Below are 19,059 nucleotides of genomic sequence, written 5' to 3'. Positions count from 1 at the left end.
CAAACTTGCCTGTTCTGTTTCAGTATCCTTCATTTCCAGATCTCTACTGAACACTCTCTTACTCCAAAGATATAAATCTGGACACAAATATTTTCAGGTCCCATGGGAATTCTATGAAGGGATATTTAGGTCTTGATGTTCTTTAGTTGCTGTTCACATCACAACAACCAAAATATCTACTTTTTAATAGTTGTTACATTGTCCAATATTTTATAAAATATATGAATTTTATGTTGATATTTATATATACAGTTAATGTTTACAAAATGAGATCATAGTGTACAAAGCGTATTGTAACTTGCCTTTTTTCACTTAATGTGAATATTTTCCATGTTCTTAAATAGTTTTCTCAAACATCGTTTCATTATTAGCGTAATACTACATCCTAAGATTACTATATTTCATTTAAGAAGGTAAGCCCCAATTGCAGGACATTTAGATTGCTCCAATATTTTTTACATATACGGTAATGTTACCACGACGAATTTTTGGCACACACATTGTTACTGCCTTATGATGGATCTGAGAAGTGGAAGCTCTGTCTCAAAGGTTCTGCACATATTAAAGTTTTGGAATATAGATATTGGTTAAATGTTTCAGACCCTAAGGTACTTTTAGGGGAAGAAAACCACAGAGAGATTACCAGAGGCATGAGCATTTGGGAGCAAAACAGCGCAATATGCACCTAGAGTAAAGAAAGTGTCACAATCAAGGAAAATATTACCTGAGAAAAGAGGTAAAAGATCTATCACAGAAAAACTTTTAGACAACAATCTGTATCTGATATTTATATTTGAGTTGATCAAAAGTTAAAATTAAATTAGCTAATACGTAATAAAAGTCTGAAATGGGGCTAGAGTAATAGATCCATAAAGGATAATATATTAATTAATATATAGCCCATATTAATAATAGCCCATTAAGTTTTGGGCCTGAAAAGGAGCTCAGAGACTGAGCTCAACCACTTTGTTTTATCGTCTGAGAAACAGACCCGGAGAGAAAGATAAGCCAGCTCCTGGAGGCAAAGCTACTTCTCAGTCCCAGTCTTCCATCTTTATTTCAGTGTTCTTGCCAAACACCATGCTAATTCTTCTCACACCTTAATTTATAAAAGCACAGAGATCACATCTCTCAATCTGATCTCTCTCTCCTGGGTGATTAATTGTTCTACTCTTTACTCAGGCAGAGTTTTTTGCGACATCACACACACACGCACACACACACAGAGCAGCAGCAGCAGCCTCCAGATTAAACCATAATGGTCTATGAATTTTATTTGTATTAAGTAATTAGAGTGACATCCCCAGCCGGAGGGCTCCAGTATGGGGGCTGTTCCCCACTCACCAGCAGGTCAGTATTGCTTTGCATGGATGTGAATGGAGGTCTAGTGAAAAATGCTAATATATGAATTGTAAAACTTGGTTCATTAAAAGTATACAATTTTATAAAGACAGGTGGGATATGGCATGGGAGTTAAAAGCAGGAAACCAGATATTTAGATGTCACAAATAATGCCACTTCTACTCATAGCGTCTTTCTTGCTCCATTTATAATACGTGGCCCTTCTTAGAATGTGACGGGGATACCCAGAGACTCAAAACATTCATTCCTGCTGATTAACCACAGCTGTCTTTACAACTTATGGGCTTTATAAGACCTCTCTAGGAATGGTTTTAGCCACAGCAGGCCATAGGTAGTGACAGTCACATTAGGAAAAAGTAGTCTCTGTCAGGAAGGCTTTCTAAGAGTGTGAAGAGAGCAGATCCCACTTACGGGTTGGTGGGAAAGATAGCACTCTGCTTCACTCCAAATCTCTCTGACTCACTTATTCAGAGTGGGTTTATATCTGCTGGATCACAGGCCATTCAAAACTCTGGGGCTGATTCAGGACCAAACAAGAATTTCTTAAGTTAGTTGTGGGCAGACAACTCCCAGATTCACTCAAAATTTGAACTTTAAAGAGGTTCTGCCGAGCCCCTCTGTCCACCTAGGAATTCAGACTAGGAGATCTCATCTCCTACAAAGACACAAAGCTCCAGAAGATGGTAGTATCTCCTTTGATCTATGAAGACAAAGCTTGTCCCTCTGAACTTATGGATTGCTTAGAGGAACCAAGAGATATGAATAGGTTGTTGCTTGTAAGCTAGGGTTAGAGGTAGACAGTTTAGACTATAAGTCCTCCTTCTCAGAGGTAATATGGGATAACACTAAATTTTAAAGTCAAATGAGATTATTAAAGGACTCAGAGGAATGAAAAAACTTGGCAACCTCCATGATATTAGTGCTTTCTGCTTTCTTTCTACAGGTCATCCCAGAACAAACCATACAGTGGAGTCCATGGAACAATTAAATCAGTCCCAAGTGTCAGATTCATTTTCCTGGGACTGACTAACTCCCAGGATATACAGTTTCTTCTCTTTGCACTCTTCTCAATTGTCTATGTGGTCACCGTTTCGGGTAACCTTCTCATTGTGCTTACAGTGTTTTACATCCCAAACCTGAACAACCCCATGTACTTTCTCCTTGGGAAACTTTCCTTTGTGGATATGATCCTTGCTTCCTTTGTCATTCCTAAGGTGATTGTAAACTTAGTAAAAAAGCAGAAGACCATTTCTTAAGCTGGATGTTTCACACAGATCTTTCTCCTTCACTTACTGGGTGGCGTTGAAATGGTACTTTTGGTCTCCATGGCGTATGACAGATATGTGGTTATTTGTAATCCCCTATGTTATATGACCATCATGAACAAGAAGGTGTGTCTTTTGCTGGTAGTGATTTCATGGTTCTTAGGTCTCCTTCATTCAGGGCTTCAGATACCCTTTGTTGTGAATCTGCCTTTCTGTGGTCCCAATATAGTGGACAGCATTTTCTGTGATCTCCCTCTGGTTACTAAGCTTGCCTGTGTAGATACCTATATTGTACAGATAGTCATTGTTACCAATAGTGGGATGATCTCTCTGAGCTGTTTCATTATTTTGCTTATCTCCTACAGTCTGATACTCATAACCATTGGGAGCCACTCTTCTACTGGGCAGTCCAAAGCCCGTTCCACTTTGACTGCTCACATCACAGTGGTGATTCTCTTCTGTGGTCCATGCATCTTTGTCTACATCTGGCCCTCCAGCAAACACTCTGTGGATAAGTTCCTTGCTGTGTTTTACACCATTGTCACCCCTATCTTGAACTGAATTATCTATACTCTGTGAAACAAAGAAATGAAGACAGCCATGAAGAAACTGTGGAGTGCTATTCTGAGTTCTAGAGAGGATACTTAGAGGAAAAATATACTTTAGATACAAATAGGGTATTTTTTAAGTTTTTAAGGTTTTCTTTTAGAAATTGTTGTTTATCCATACAAAGTCAGGTAAAACACAGCAAAATTATAAAAATCAGACATTCAATGATATTTTGAATATAGTACCAACAAAAACATAAATGGTTTTAGATTTTTAAATGATGCTGACTGAACTATAAAAATTGTCAACTGGAAAAACTCACTTATAGAGGCTGGCCCTGTGGCTTAGTGGTTAAGTTCAGCAAACTCCGCTTTGGCAGCCTGGGTTTGGTTCCCAGGCAGAGACCTACACCACTTGTCAGTGGCCATACTGTGGCAGCGACCCACATACAAAATAGAGGAAGACTGGTACAGGTTTATTCAGGATGAATCTTCCTCAAAAAAACCAAAACCAAAACCAAAACCCCAAACTTTCACCTTACTTGTATTTAAGAAGAGTTGCTTTACCGTGGTATTAAAATGGTGTTGGCTGAAAGGGAAAATAAAATGAATACTCAGAAAATTTATCACATTTTTCTGTACAGCAGAATGATTTGTCACTTATTGTGGGCTCAAAGTTAGTTCTGTCTTCTCAACAATGTTAATGTCTGAGTCAGCACTCACATGTGGTGCTTCCTAAGAAAACAGTAATTCTGAGTTTCAGTATCTACCTACAACGTCAAAGTACACTCGTTTTTCTTGTTGCCCCCAAAATGAGAGTTCTTGTAGATGCCTTTAAGGCTACTAATATTATCAAAACTTACTCTTATATTTATACCCCCAAATTTCTCAATTTCAGAAACTATGATCCTGACTCCAAATTATAAAATTCAGAAAGACACTGACTTTTTCCTTAAGAGTAATTTGAATTTAAAATATTATATTTAATAATCAATTACATTATGCATGTTATTCTTTTCTAGGGAATTAATGTAATGACATTTGGATACCATCACATCACTACTAATTCCTATTAATAAAACAATTCAGTGGTGTTTCTATAGGTGCGAATTTGAATAAATTCATTCACATGTCATTCAGCTCTCTCTGTAATATATGGCATTGATATATGAGATAAAAAATCAGTAGCTTTAAAAGTTGTATTTTATCTTTTTAATATCTTTGTAGGCAAAGTGGAGTCCTGGCAAGAAAAAATGATTAATACGTGTTTTTGGTAGGTTATTTATCTACTTTTATATATAATTTCACCACAATCACAAAACTATAATTTAATAATGATGGAAGGACTTGAAATCTTAGGGAAGAAATTTCAGGTCTTGACAGCAACTGAGGTTACAGAGACAAAAGGAAGTAGGAAAATAATCCTGTGTATGTGCTCAATGAAAACAAATAATCTGAATAATGCAATAATAAGTGAATGTTTTGTTCAATGAATGGCAAAAATTGAGAATTAAACTCAACTTATATAATAGATAATTCTATTATCCCATGATCAAGCTATCTCAGAATGCATTTCTGATAAACCCCAAATTTCTTAGGAATTTTTTTCTGATGTTCCATTGAAAGAAATAAAGAAATGTTCCCAATCTACGAAGCAAATCAAAAGTTTGGGAACATGAACAGTAATGGAAACAGAAGCGGCATAACAGACAAGCACATAGATTTATTCTACTATAAATGCACATACCTCAATGCCTCCCAGTCAAAGGATAAATACATTGAAAAATAAACAGGGAATGTAACAGATTTTCTGAGTCAACCACAACAACTACTAGAGAGTAGGAAAGAAGCCATGGCATTTGGAGAACTCCCTTGTGTTCCATAATGGTCAGAGTTCTATTTGACATGTCCATGACATATATTCTTACCCACTGCCAGAGGAGGAAGCACAGGGATAGCTTTATACATAGATCACATACAAATGCACACATATTTGGTGATTTTCAATAGTGCCCAGAAGATTTCTTCCCCAAAATCTTCACTCAGTATAGTTTGCACATGACCCGAAATTCCATGACTTTTTGTCATTCTTTTAGTGATAAAACAATTTCCTTTTTAAAAATACATTATTTAAATATGTAAAAATACAAACAGTAACATATTTGCTTGTTTTCAGTTATGTATGTCATACTATGAGTGAGTTTATTAACTCCTGTCTTCTATGGCAACCAGCTGAGATCAGAGACCTGGGGAAATGATGTCCTGATGGGTGTCGAGACTAGGAATAGATAGATAAAAAAGTAGAAAAGAACAGAGAAAATGGCCTGAGACACATAAAATTTACACATTTTATAATTTTTTTAGACATGCTTTGATCATACGGTAATGAGATTTAAGAGCATTGTCCAAGAGGAAAGAACAACTTTGAAGAAAGTTCTATTTGTGTAACTGGAAAATAGGCTTAAATATAAGACACTGCACCTGGAGATTTTGAGTTCTAGCTGGAGTCCCAGAATCTGCAGACACTGCCATCCAGTGCAGTCACATTTTGAAAGGAGCAAATTATTATCTCCATTCCATACAAAGACTTTGCAAATGTTCGTAGCAGCTCAATTCATAATCACCAACACTTGAAACAATCTAAATGGATAAGCAAACTGTGACTATCCACATGTTGAGCAATAAAAAGGAATAAACTAGGACATCCAGAAGTTTGGAAAATTATCTCCCCACAAAAACAGCAATAAAACTGGACAAAATTTTCAAACAAAAAAATAAACCCTTTAAAGTCTCTGGAGGGGCGGCCCCTGGCTTAGCGGTTAAGTGCGTGCGCTCCGCTACTGGCGACCCGGGTTCGGATCCCTGGCGCACACCGACGCACCGCTTCTCCAGCCATGCTGAGGCCGCGTCCCACATACAGCAACTAGAAGGATGTGCAACGATGACATACAACTATCTACTGTGGCTTTGGGGGGAAGATAAATAAATAAAATTATAAAGTCTCTGGAAAATGACCAGAGAGCATAAGACAAATTGAGAAATATTTATTCAAGAAAACCTACTGGATCTCGATAAGAAGAAGAGGATTCTGTGACATTTAAGCCAGAGTCTGCTCCTATTTCTCCTAGCTTTGTGTTGTGAAAGTTCTTCACTGCACGGGTGGGGCACCCCATAAGGTCAAGCAGCTCCCATTGTCCCTCCAAGCTCCAGACCTGAGACAAAAAGATTCTATTCCATGTAGACCAAGGCAGGCCTAAATAACTGGTGACTCCCATCTCCCCTCTTTGCTCTGGCTCCATGTTATGGAGGTCTACCCAAGGTGAGCGTGGCAGACAGGAGAGCTTAGAAGCTCTATGGCCCTGACTGTGGAAGCTGACTTTATTTGGAGAACAACATGGAAAATCCATATCCAGAGCCTATTGTTTAAAACAATTGAGATTACAGTGGATGTATAATTAACAATCTTACAAAAATAAGTATTATAAAGGAATACTATGAAAACTATATGGCAACAAATTAGATAATTTACACGGAATGGACAAATACCTAAAAAGACACAAGAAGAAACAGAAGATCTGAAGAGACATATAAGAAATAAAGAGATTAAATTAGTAATTTTAAAATTTCTCAAAAAAAGTCCAGGCCCTGATGGCTTCACTAGTGAATTCTATCAAATATTCAAGAAGAAATTATACCAATTCTTCACAAACTCTTTCAGAAAATAGAAGAGTAGGGAACACTTCACAACTCATTCTATGGGAGAAATTTTACCCTGATACCAAAGCCGGAAAGAAGTCTTCAGTGGCTACTTTAATATTGGATGAAATATGTTTCAGAGCAAAGAATATTACCAGGGATAAAGAATACCATTTCATGTTGAGAAAGAGGTCAATTATCAGCACATAGCAATTTAATTACTTACATCCCTAATAACAGAGGTTTAACATATATGAAGCAAAAATTTATAGAGTTGCTAGGAGAAATATACAAACAAAAATTATAATTAGAGACTTCAATACCTCTCTTTCAATAATTGATAGACAAGTAGACAAAAATGCATCAGAGATGTAGCGAACCTAAGGAACACTATAGACCAATTTGACATAATTGACATTTCTAGATTTGACCAAACACATCGGGATACTCATTCTTTTGAAATGCACACAGAACATTTACCAAGTTAGGCCACATTCTGGGCCATAAAATAAGTCACAATGAATTTTGAAGGATTCACGTCATACAGAGATTTCCACACAAATGTTCATAGCAACTTTTTTATGATAGCCAAAGACTGGAAACAACTAAAATATCCCTCAGCAGATGAATTGATTAGTAAATTGTGGCATATACATGAATGGAATATGATTCAGCAGTAAGAAGGAATGCACTATTGATACAACAACATGATAATTATCAAAGTAAGTATGTTGAGTGAAAGAAGTCAGACAAAAAAAGAGCAGATACTACATGATTCAACTTATATAAAACTCTAAAAAATGCAAACTAATGTATAGTAATAGAAAGTAGATTAGCAGTCGTCTGGGGAGGGAGGACGTATGGAGGGATGGGAAAGGGGCATTATTAAGGAACACAAAAGAACTTTTGGGGGCTGTTGGATATGTTCACTGTCTTCATTGTGATGATGTTTTCATAGTTGAATGCACATGTCAAAATTTATCAAATTGTACACCTTAAATACGTGCAATTTGTTATATGTTAATTACACCACAAGAAAGTTATTTTCAAAATCTAAAAGGTCAAAAAAATGTATTTTAAACTAACATCAATGTTCTTTTTTTTTTTAAAAAATAAAGATATCTTAATAATTTGACACCCCTGTTGTGATTTCCAAAATATGCGAAAGTTATCACCCTTGACAAAATTCCTCAAGAGATGTCTAATATAAATTATTCTCATGATTCTTGTTCTACCGGAACATAGAATGGAAAAATTTCACCCAAGGGGTTCCTTCCAGTGGTGAATATATGTCAGGCTGAGGGAAAACTCTTCCATAGAGACTGTCTCCAACCAACCATGCATGTCATCTCAAGCATACATCAGAAGAGAAGAGGGAAAAGTAATTTGTTCTTTGAGAAAATTTGTATTTCATGCTCTCTGTGATTTTCTTCTCTAAATAATTTTAAAAATATTTCTGTGTATTTCTTTCATGCATGCCCATTTGCTTAGAGGAGAGTATGGCTTGTTTAGCTTCTGACCTTTAAAGAGGCGAATTCACGGGTTTTCTCCTCCTATCCTATTCCTGCTGGAATTTCCATCCTTTCTTTGACAGTGGCGTACATACAGCATAATGCAAAATGCCTCAGAGGTGCACTCAGGTCTGCTTTGGGAGATGACAGTTCTTTGGCAGCTACTTGATATTAGCAACTTCCACCTACCCTGGTTCATATGGTCCTTGCCATTTAAGAAGATAAAGTTTTTCATATCAGATAGAGTATTGCATGCTAAGGTAACTCTTAACATGAAGATAGAAGTAAAAAGGATTATATATCCCATGAGAAGTGATAAAACTCAGTTTCTACAGAAATAGGATTGAAAACCATAACCTGAGAAAAAAGGAAGGCAGTTCCTTCGAGCTACTGGAAGGAACTTGGACTACCTCCCTGAGCACCTCACCCAGTGTATATCTCAGGCGATCTATTAAACTCTTTGAGTCCAATTTTCTCCTTGTAGATATAAATGTTGAGAATCTGACAGTTTTAGGACTATTATTACCATTAAAAAATCTTAATGGGGGGGCAGGCCTGGTGGTGCAGCGGTTAATTTCTTGCACTCTTTTTGCCGGCCTGGGGTTCGCAGGTTCGGATCCCGGGCACGCACCAAAGCATTGCTTGTCAAGCCATGCTGTGGCGGCGTCCCATGTAAAGTGGAGGAAGATGGGCACGGATGTTAGCCCAGGGCCAATCTTCCTCAGGAAAAAGAGGAGGGTTGGCATAGGACGTTAGCTCAGGGCTGATTTTGCTCAAAAAACAAACAAACAAAAAAACCTTAATGGAAGGACATTGCATCTAGAAGGTGATGAAAAATGTGTTGCTCTACTTTGAATCTCCTAAAAGCGTAACTCAATGTGTCTCCTTTCCCTAGTTTTTCACATTCACTACTTCCAAAGTTATCATTACCCCCTTTTGTGAAAATTATCCCTGAATTCCAAAGGTAAGAATTCCAAAGGTACTTTAATAGAATGTGCTATTGCCTCTTCTAGGTCTTCTTAAAATATTAATACCCCTCTTGGACAAAAGCAGAAGGGAAAAATGAAAAAAATTATTAAGCTACTGGAAAGCTAGCAGCATGTCTGATACTTCTTTTGCATCTGTACATCCTATAGCATTGCTAAATATATGCGTGTTAATTTAGAAAAAATGTAAGAAGTTAGTATTTTAAAGAAGGTGATTCTCTATATTTTGCTTATGGATGGTAAGTTGGCTGTTCACTAAGATTGTTGCCAGTAAGCTTTGGAAATTGTTCTGCTTTAAATTGCATTTTAGTGAATAAAGAAGGGAAATTACTAATACTTATTAAACATGCACTGAGTACCAGAAAAATTTACATGCTTTCTGTATATTTTCCGACTCATATTCACAAAAAGTCTATTAGATTGAATGCTCTCTTTTTACAGATGAGGAAATGAAAACAAATAGATTTAGTTAAAAGTCGCAAGGTCAACAAGTAATAAAGTGAGATTCCAGACCAGATCTGACTAATTAAAGAGTTCATGGTTATTCTACTAATTATCCTAAATATGGGATTAATATTAAGTAATATAATTAATCCAATATTATAAAATATCAACAATTTCAAAACTGATAAAAATATTATGATTTCTTATTGGTAGATTGTTTCCTGGAAACGTACATATTCATCTTCTAGCAGGTTCTTCTCTCAAATGCAGTTGATCCTGCTTTTGCTATTAGCTATCTTCTATGTTATTTATTCCAACAGATACAGAACTAGTTATTGAAAACTAATCCTGGAAAGGTTTGTCTTGGCAAAAACTAACTTTCAAGGTAAAAGTCAAATTGCACAAGTTTCTCAGGGGACATAAATCTATGGGGTATAATATCAGGATATTTTCTTTAGACATTAAATAAATTTCTATTATGGAGGATATGTTTATTTGTAAGTTGTGAGACTATTATCACATGTCCCCTTTTCCACAGCAAATGTGTGCTTTACCTAATTACTTTGGGAAGATCTTTCTTTCTATCCTTAATCTATGCTGCTGAGTTCTCAGCATAAGGGAAGGGGGAACTAGTGCTCATGATGAGATAACGGTTTCCATTGTTCACCTGCTCTCCTTCGCACCACGCTTGCGATTTCAAAGAATAAAAGAAGGTGAGACACACACAGAGTAAAACAAAGCTAAGGGAAAGAAATAAAAAAGAGGGGAGTAAAATATGCAACTATCTTTTTGCCATCCATCTTGAGAGAAATTCTCAATTTAGTTAAGGATGAATATAAACAATATCATTAGTATATTTGGAGGTAAATAATTGGTGATTTCTGATGTTTAACTTCGTGTTCATTCAGCATTAACAGTCAAAAATGTACTTTGCTTACATGTCTATAAAAATATATTTTTTAACTTTTATGGCAATATTTCAAAAGCTAGGAATTTCCTAGCATCCATTGATATAATTGAAGGTAAATATTTTCTATTGATAAGCTCGTGTTATAAGGAGCTTCCATTCAGAGTTCAAGTCAGCGTCTGAGTCTGAGTTACCTTCCACTTTGGTTAATCCTTTTCTCACATAACTCTCCACTCACATTTTTTCTTAGTACTTTTAGTTTACTAAATAAATTCCATTTAATTGTGATCTTAATCAATGATAAATTATGCGCTTGATTTTACATCAAATTATCATGCCAAGGTATTTATTATATGGTCTTCTGTATAGCTTCTTTCCTAAAGATTGTCCCAACATGTATTTCAGAGTAATAAGCTAAAAATTTAGTTTTATGATGTATTATAGAAGATGTTCAAATGAGGCTTGAGGGAATCATTATGTATAATGCAGAGAAACTGTAATTTTGTATCATATCATTTGTCCTGGATTTCCACATCTGTTCACCATTATCTTCCCAAGTAGATGACTTAACTTTTAGTTATTTAGTGCAATGGTTGTTGATGGTGCCACTCCCAGATTCTTTCTACTGGAGTGGTGGACTGAAGCTAGTTTCCAGGTGACACTATCATCTTATTTTAGCCTTTCCTTTTGCTGTCCTGCTTTCCCTATTCCCTTATGAAAATACCTCCCAATTAATCATTTGCATAAGAATCCCACCCCAGATTCTACTTCTGGAAAGCCAATCTTAGGCATTTAGCCTCTCTTTGGGGCATAATACCATGAATATTTTGCCAAGAATTGTCTTCCCAGTTGTACTTTTCTCTTTCAGATATAGATGATAATTTTCAATGATATGTAAATTTCAATGAAATAGAATTTCAACCAAATTCTAAAACTTAAGTACCCTTTCCCATACCACTAACTGACAATCTATCCTTCTCTCTAGATTATTTTAGAGGACACACTGAATAAAATGGATAAAGGAAATATGACTGTAGTGTCAGAATTTATGCTTCTGGGACTTTGCCACTCATGGAATATGCAGGTCTTATTCTTAATGATATTTTCTATGCTTTACCTGATCATTGTATCTGGAAATATTGTCATCACGATCTTAATCATCACTGACCCTCATCTCCATTCCGCCATGTACTTCTTGTTGGCTAACTTGTCCTTTGTTGATATGTGGCTTTCTTCAGTCACCACTCCTAAGATGATTGCAGACTTTCTCAGGGAGAACAAGACTATTTCCTTTGGAGGCTGCATGTGCCAGATCCTCTTTGTGCATTTTGTTGGAGGGAGTGAGATGGTACTATTGGTGGTAATGGCCTATGACCGCTATGTGGCCATCTGCAAGCCACTGCACTATCCTACCATTATGAGCCTGCACAAATGCATTGGGCTAGTGGTGAGTTCCTGGACCATTGGCTTTGTGCATGCTGTGAGTCAAATGGTTGTGATTGTGCACTTGCCTTTCTGTGGTCCCTGGGAGATCGACAGCTTCTTCTGTGATATACCACTGGTAATCAAGCTTGCCTGCATAGATTCCTACAACTTGGGGATATTAATGAACGCTGATAGTGGAGTTCTGGCCATGACCTGCTTTGTGCTGTTGCTCATATCCTACACATACATTCTTCTCACTGTCCGCCAAAGCTCTAAAACAGGTGTGTCTAAGGCCCTCTCCACCTGTACTGCCCACATCTCAGTGGTGGTGCTCTTCTTCGGGCCCTGCATCTTCATCTATGTGTGGCCACTCAGCATCACCTGGGTGGACAAGTTTCTTGCTGTGTTTTACTCTGTTATTACACCTCTCCTAAATCCAGCCATTTATACTCTGAGAAATAAAGAGATAAAAAATGCTATGAAGAGATTCAGAAGCTACTACATGCATTCCAAGGGAAATATTTAATGCCCAGAAACCTCACTGTAAGCACTTCAAATTGACAATACATTCACTTTGTAAAATAGGTTGAAAATTCTAGGCATTCAGTTTATATCTACATGTTATGTCTGTTTCCAAGTGCAGGAATAGGGTTAACATAATTCAAGGAATTTCAACACTTATTAATCAACCAGTAGAACACTATGACATATTTCCCTAAATTCTAAACACTAATGTTGCTTCTTTATGAAGGAATTATCTAATCAGTCTTCCTAGGCCTTTAACTATGTTAATTGAGAAGCAAAGTTCATTCAACAAAGTCATACATCCATTCTGATGGACAGCATTTTAATAAACTTTTCTTGAATTTCCTTCTAATTCCATTTACAAAGTGTTTCTGTAACATTGCCTCCTTCCCTCAAACCTTTCACTTATCCTCTTTTCAAGAGGCAACTGAATTATTATTTTTTCCTTAACTTAGCTTCCTACCCAAATACTAATGGGAAGTAGTAGGGGAATAAAAGAGAGAAGGAAATAACAATGGTAAAGTACACAGGGACTAACAGTGGAGGTTACTCTGTGTTTGGTTTCCATTAACTCAATAAAAGTAAAAAAACAATAAAAAAAAAAAGGTAAAACCTAATGATATTTCCCTTGGTTATCTCCATCTCAAGGATTAACATTTACATTTTAAGCTATCATTAACCATTTCTGTAAAAGTCCTGAAATGTAAGGCCCTAAAGGCAGGTGCTATGCCATACCCGGTTAGTTCTCGAAACCACAGTACCTAGTACAGTGGTTAATATACAAGAAACATTCAACAAATATATTTTAATGAATACATAGAGGCCAATTTTTCCATTCAAATACCCATAACATTTATTGCTCATGGTGTATTTAAATAGTCTTTTGTCATTAAAAAAATCCCTAAAAGTTTCAAATTATAAGTAAAATTTATTTTCTTTCTTCCAGAATTATAAATTAAGTGGATTGAAATTTAGTTGTAGGAATTGACAATAAAAGTTCTAAAATAAAAATATGACACATATGCAGTTTTTATTTCTCTTAATGTGAGAACAAAATACAACAAAATGGCAGAAAAAAAATAATGCGCTTATTATCCTTGAATGCCTACTCTATGCCATTATGTTTTACTTTAAATTCTTTTATTATTCCCAAATTATGAATAAGAAAATGAAATTCAGAAATATGAATTAAAACTCCTCAAGATAACACAACCTTATTTTTTTTTTCACTTAATGATTCAAAGATCAATTTGATTTCCAAGACTATTTACTTATTAAATAACACTGCACAATACAATAGAAATTATTTCCTACAAATAAGTGAAAGAGTAAATTATTCCAAGAATAAAATACCAGAGTATCTCTATTAACTTGACAAAATAAAAAATATATTGGAAATGGCATAATTTGCAATATAATTTGATCATGCAGTGTAAATTGGGAATGAAACATCTGTAAGAACACACCTACACACAGATAGTACTAAAGGATTAACAGTCAACCACTTGGCTGTCTCTGTCTTGGGCTGTGGGCTTAATTCATGCTCAGGGATATGCCCATTCATTCACTGCCTTGTCATTACCGTGTGTTTTGGGCAGCTTTTTTCCTCCCCAGAATGCTGAGTATCTTTTTATCTTTGTCTGTCCTTACAAGATAAACCTGCGTGTTAAAGTACTATTTGTGTGGGTTTCCTAATATTCTGAAAGTAGAAGGGCATAAGAATGAAAAACGCAGCTCACATTGTCATGTGATATAATTTGCCACAACAAAATCCAAGAAGTACATGCTCTCAACTCAAACATATTAGTCACTTTCTGCCATGCTATCCAAGCTTAGTATTTATGCATTTATCAGATAAAAAAATTTTCACTGGTTTCTATTAGAATCAGTTTACGGACATTAATGTAGAGAACTTGTAGTTATGCATATTCTCTAGCTAAACTCAAATGGCCAGTAGTCAGTCTTAACTTCCAATTTAATAAAATTATTGTCTCCTCTGGTGGAAGCATTCCTGCTGTAGGCACCAAGACCTCTGAGCCAGCAGAGCTCAAAGTGGTGGAGATGGGAAGCAAGATTTTTTTGTGAGTTGGTTATTAGGTATAATAGTAAGAGGCTCTGCTACCACTTCCACATCTTGATTCCCAGATTCAGAGAATGAATCCCCTACAAGAGCCATAAAGGAGTATTTAGTACATCATTCTACCATTCTGTGAGGCCAGTTAGTTATGAGTGATCAGGTATGTGTCAGGTCAGTGAAATCCACGGTCATGAACCCATTGCTATACTTGTTTTCCTGTAAATTCCTTGATAAGATGCAATGTTGTACAGAATACCATGATTTTGTTAAAGCATTTCTTAAATCCATGGACAGTAGTGCAAGCTAAAGTATTATAGTTAGGAAAAAAAATGCATATCCAGAATACATGTTCATTCCAATGAGGTCAAAATTCTACTTCCTCCATGATGGAAAGGTCTCAATATAATTAACCCGCCTCTACATGACTGGCTGATTCCCAGTAATCTGTGCCATATTAGTGGCTCATCATTAAAGGGGCTTATCAGTACTGATAGACAGACCAAGCTTTGTGAGAAATTGCATGTTGTTTAGCAACACATGATCTCCAACCCTGGTCGTTTTATATAGGAATCCATTCACCAAGCACTGGAGTGGCTGGAAAAAGAGCTTAACATGCACAGAACTTGTCATTTGTCTACCTGATGACTAAAGATTCGTCTATAGTGGGTGCCTTATGATATGCATTCATACAAGATGCCTATATTTTCATAATCTGTGCCCGTTCTGAGAGATCTATCACCAGAATTCTTCCCCAGTAATTCTTTCTCACCAGGTTTCCCATTATATTCATTCTAAGCCCCGACCATCTAACCAAACCATTAGTAACTGTCCTTGAATCAATATGTATCCATGCTTCTAGCCAAATAAAATGGACAACCAAAATGCACTACTTGCATTTCTTCCCAATGGGAGAATTTCTCCTCACAACTGTCCTTCAGGGCCATAATCATAATACTAACCATAACTACCCAATATTTAACCATAATATTTCACTGAATTGGGGCTGTAAAGCTGAAGACTTTCACTTCTAGTTGCTGCCAATACATCATGCAAAACCAACTGTATATTCAGGCCCAAATTTTACATTTTGAGTCCCTTGGTTATAGGGAACACCCCATGTTGCTGTAAGTCTACACTGAGGGAGGGAAGACAATTGGGCATTAGTAGTTGTTGAAGGAGTTAGTCATAAGCTAATGCAATTTCTTTATGCCTCTGGACCTGCTAAGCCTAATCTCTTACATACCATTTCCACTTGATGATATAATGCTGTTTTTGCATCTCAATTTTATGGCTTGAACACTGAGATAACATGTAGTTCATGACAGATAGCTGAGATCTTGAGACCCAAGTTTAGGAATTTAATATCTACCAGAGCTCAGTAGGATGCTAACCATCGGACCCTAGAAACTTTACTGAGGTGGTTTATTTCCTACCATCTGGTTCAGGTATGTCTAAGGCGTCCAAAATACTTGCTTTTTCCTCATCATTAGGTTTAATCAAAATTACCACATCAATGTAGTGAATTGGTATGATGTTTTGTGGAATGTCAAAATAATCAAAATTTCTTTTTTTTTCAAAATTATTTTATTGCGGTCATAATGGTTTATAACTGTGTAATTTCAGATGTACATTATTATATATCAGTTTCAGTATAGACTACGTTGTGATCACCATCAATAATCAAGTTTCTGTCCGTCACCATATATATGTGCCCCTTTACTGTTTTGCCCACCTGCCCATCTCCTTCCTCTCTGGTAACCACTAATTTGTTCTCTTTTTCTCTGTGTTTGTTTATCTTCCACACATGAGTGAAATCATGTGGTGTTTGTCTTTCTCTGTCTGGCTTATTTCACTTAACATAATACCCTCAAGTTCCATCCATATTGTTGCAAATGGGATGATTTTTCCTTTTTTATGGCTGAGTAGTATTCCATTGCGTATATATACTACATCTTCTTTATCCATTCAGCAGTTGATGGGCACTTGGGTTGCTTCCACATCTTGGTTATTGTGAATAATGCTGCAATGAACATAGGGGTGCATAAACCTCTTTGTACTGTTGATTTCATGTTCTTTGGATAAATACCCAAAAGTGGGATAGCTGGATTGTACGGTATTTCTATTTTTTTTTAAATTTTTTGTTTGTTGCAGTAACATTGGTTTATAACATTGTATAAATTTCAGGTGTACATCATTATACTTCTATTTCTGCACAGATTACATCATGTTCTTCACCCAAATACTAATTACAACCCATCACCACACACATATGCCGAATTATCCCTTTCGCCCTCCTCCCTCCTCTTCCCCTCTGGTAACCACCAATCCAATATCTGTCTCTATGTGTTTGTTTATTTTTGTTATTATCTACTACTTAACGAGGGAAATCATACGGTATTTGACCTTCTCCCTTTGACTTATTTCACTTTGCGTAATACCCTCAATGTCCATCCATATTGTCACAAATGGCTGGATTTCATTGTTTCTTATGGCTGAGTAGTATTCCATTGTGTATATATACCACAGCTTCTTTATCCATTAAAATATCCATACTGCTTTCCATAGTGGGTGTACCAGTTTGCATTCCCGCCAGCTATGTATGAGGGTTCCAATTTCTCCGCATCCTCTCTAATATTTGTTATTTCTTGTCTTGCTAATTACAGTCATTCTGGTGGGTGTGAGGTGATATCTCATAGTAGTCTTGATTTGCATTTCCCTGATAATTAGTGATGTTGAACATATTTTCATGCGCCTCTTGGCCATCTGTATATCTTCTTTGGAAAAATGTCTGTTCATATCCTCTGCCTAATTTTTGATTAGGTTCTTTGTTTTTTTGTTGTTGAGTTGTATGAGTTCTTTATATATTTTGGAAATTAACCCTGTCAGATATATGATTTGCAAATATTTTCTCCCAGTTGGTAGGTTGTCTTTTCTTTTTGTTCATGGTTTCCTTTGCCTTGCAGAAGCTTTTTAGTCTGATGTAGTCCCATTTATTTATTTTTTCTTTTGTTTCCCTTGCCTGAGTAGACATGGTATTTGAAAAGATGCTGCCAAGACTGATGTCAAAGAGTATACTGTCTGTATTTTCTTCTAGAAGTTTTATGGTTTCAGGTCTTACATTCAAGTCTTTAATCCATTTTGAGTTAATTTTTGTGTATAGTGTAAGATAATGGTCTACTTTCATTCTTTTGCATGTGGCTGTCCAGTTTTCCTAACACCAGTTATTGAAGCAACTTTCCTTTCTCCACTGTATGTTCTTGGTTCCCTTGTTGAAGGTTAGCTGCTCATAGATGTGTGGTTTTATTTCTGGGCTTTCAATTCTGCCCATTGATCTGTGTGTCTGTTTTTGTGCCAGTACCACGCTGTTTTGGTTACTATAGCTTTGTAGTATATTTTGAAATCAGGGATTGTGATGTCTCCAGCTTTGTTCTTTTTTTCTCAGGATTGCTTTGGCTATTCAGGGTCTTTTGTTGTTCCATACAAATTTTAGGATTCTTTGTTCTATTTCCGTAAAGAATGTCATTGGGATTCTGATTGGGATTGCATTCAATCTGTAGTTTGCTTTAGGTAGTATGGACATTGTAACTATGTTTATTCTTCCAATCCATAAGCATGGGATATCTTTCCATTTCTTTATGTCTTCTTTGATTTCTTTCAATAATGCCTTATAGTTTTCAGTGTATAGGTCTTTCACCTCCTTGGTTAAATTTATTCCTAGATATTTTATTCTTTTTGTTGCAATTGTAAATGGGATTGTATTCTTGACTTCTCTTTCTGCTAGTTCATTTTTAGTGTATAGAAATACATCTGATTTTTGTAGGTTGATTTTGTACCCTGCAACTTTGCTGTAGTTGTTGATAATTTCTGATAGTTTTCTTTTGGATTTTTTAGGGTTTTCTATATATAGAATCATGTCATCTGCAAACAATGAGAGTTTCACTTCTTCCTTTCCAATTTGGATCACTTTTATTTATTTTTCCTCTGTAATTGCTCTGGCCCAAACCTCCAGTACTGTGTTGAGTATGAGTGGTGAGAGTGGGCTTCCTTGTCTTGTTCCTGTTCTCAGAGGGATGGCTTTCAGTTTTTCACTGTTTAGTATGATGTTGGCTGTGGGTTTTTCATATATGACCTTTATTATTATGAGGTACTTTCCTTCAATGCCCATTTTAGTGAGGGTTTTTATCATAAAGGGATGTTGGATCTTGTCAAATGTTTTCTCTGTATACATTGAGATGATCATGTGATTTTTATTCTTCATTTTGTTAATGTGGTGTATCACATTGATTTACTTGCAGATTTTGAACCACACCTGT

At 36.1% G+C, this 19,059-nt stretch overlaps 1 protein-coding gene and 1 pseudogene across 1 annotated transcript; both read left to right on the top strand.

Moving 5' to 3' along the window:
• Nucleotides 1–2,249: 2,249 nt before the first annotated feature.
• On the top strand, nt 2,250–3,297 carry LOC131405906 (olfactory receptor 4K17-like; annotated as a pseudogene).
• Nucleotides 3,298–11,728: 8,431 nt separating this feature from the next.
• LOC131405914 (olfactory receptor 4K14-like) lies at nt 11,729–12,670 on the top strand. Its single transcript, XM_058541145.1, has one exon. The coding sequence runs from the start codon at nt 11,732–11,734 to the stop codon at nt 12,668–12,670; it is 939 nt and encodes a 312-aa protein (XP_058397128.1). The 5' UTR covers nt 11,729–11,731.
• Nucleotides 12,671–19,059: the final 6,389 nt, after the last annotated feature.

Source organism: Diceros bicornis, chromosome 5 (assembly GCF_020826845.1).
Source record: "Diceros bicornis minor isolate mBicDic1 chromosome 5, mDicBic1.mat.cur, whole genome shotgun sequence".
Lineage (NCBI taxonomy): Eukaryota > Metazoa > Chordata > Mammalia > Perissodactyla > Rhinocerotidae > Diceros > Diceros bicornis.
This window is presented reverse-complemented; position numbering and strand designations above follow the sequence as displayed.

Excerpts from the sequence above, each read along its gene's own strand:
- LOC131405914 (XM_058541145.1), top strand. The coding sequence starts at position 11,732 with ATGGATAAAGGAAATATGACTGTAGTGTCAGAATTTATGCTTCTGGGA.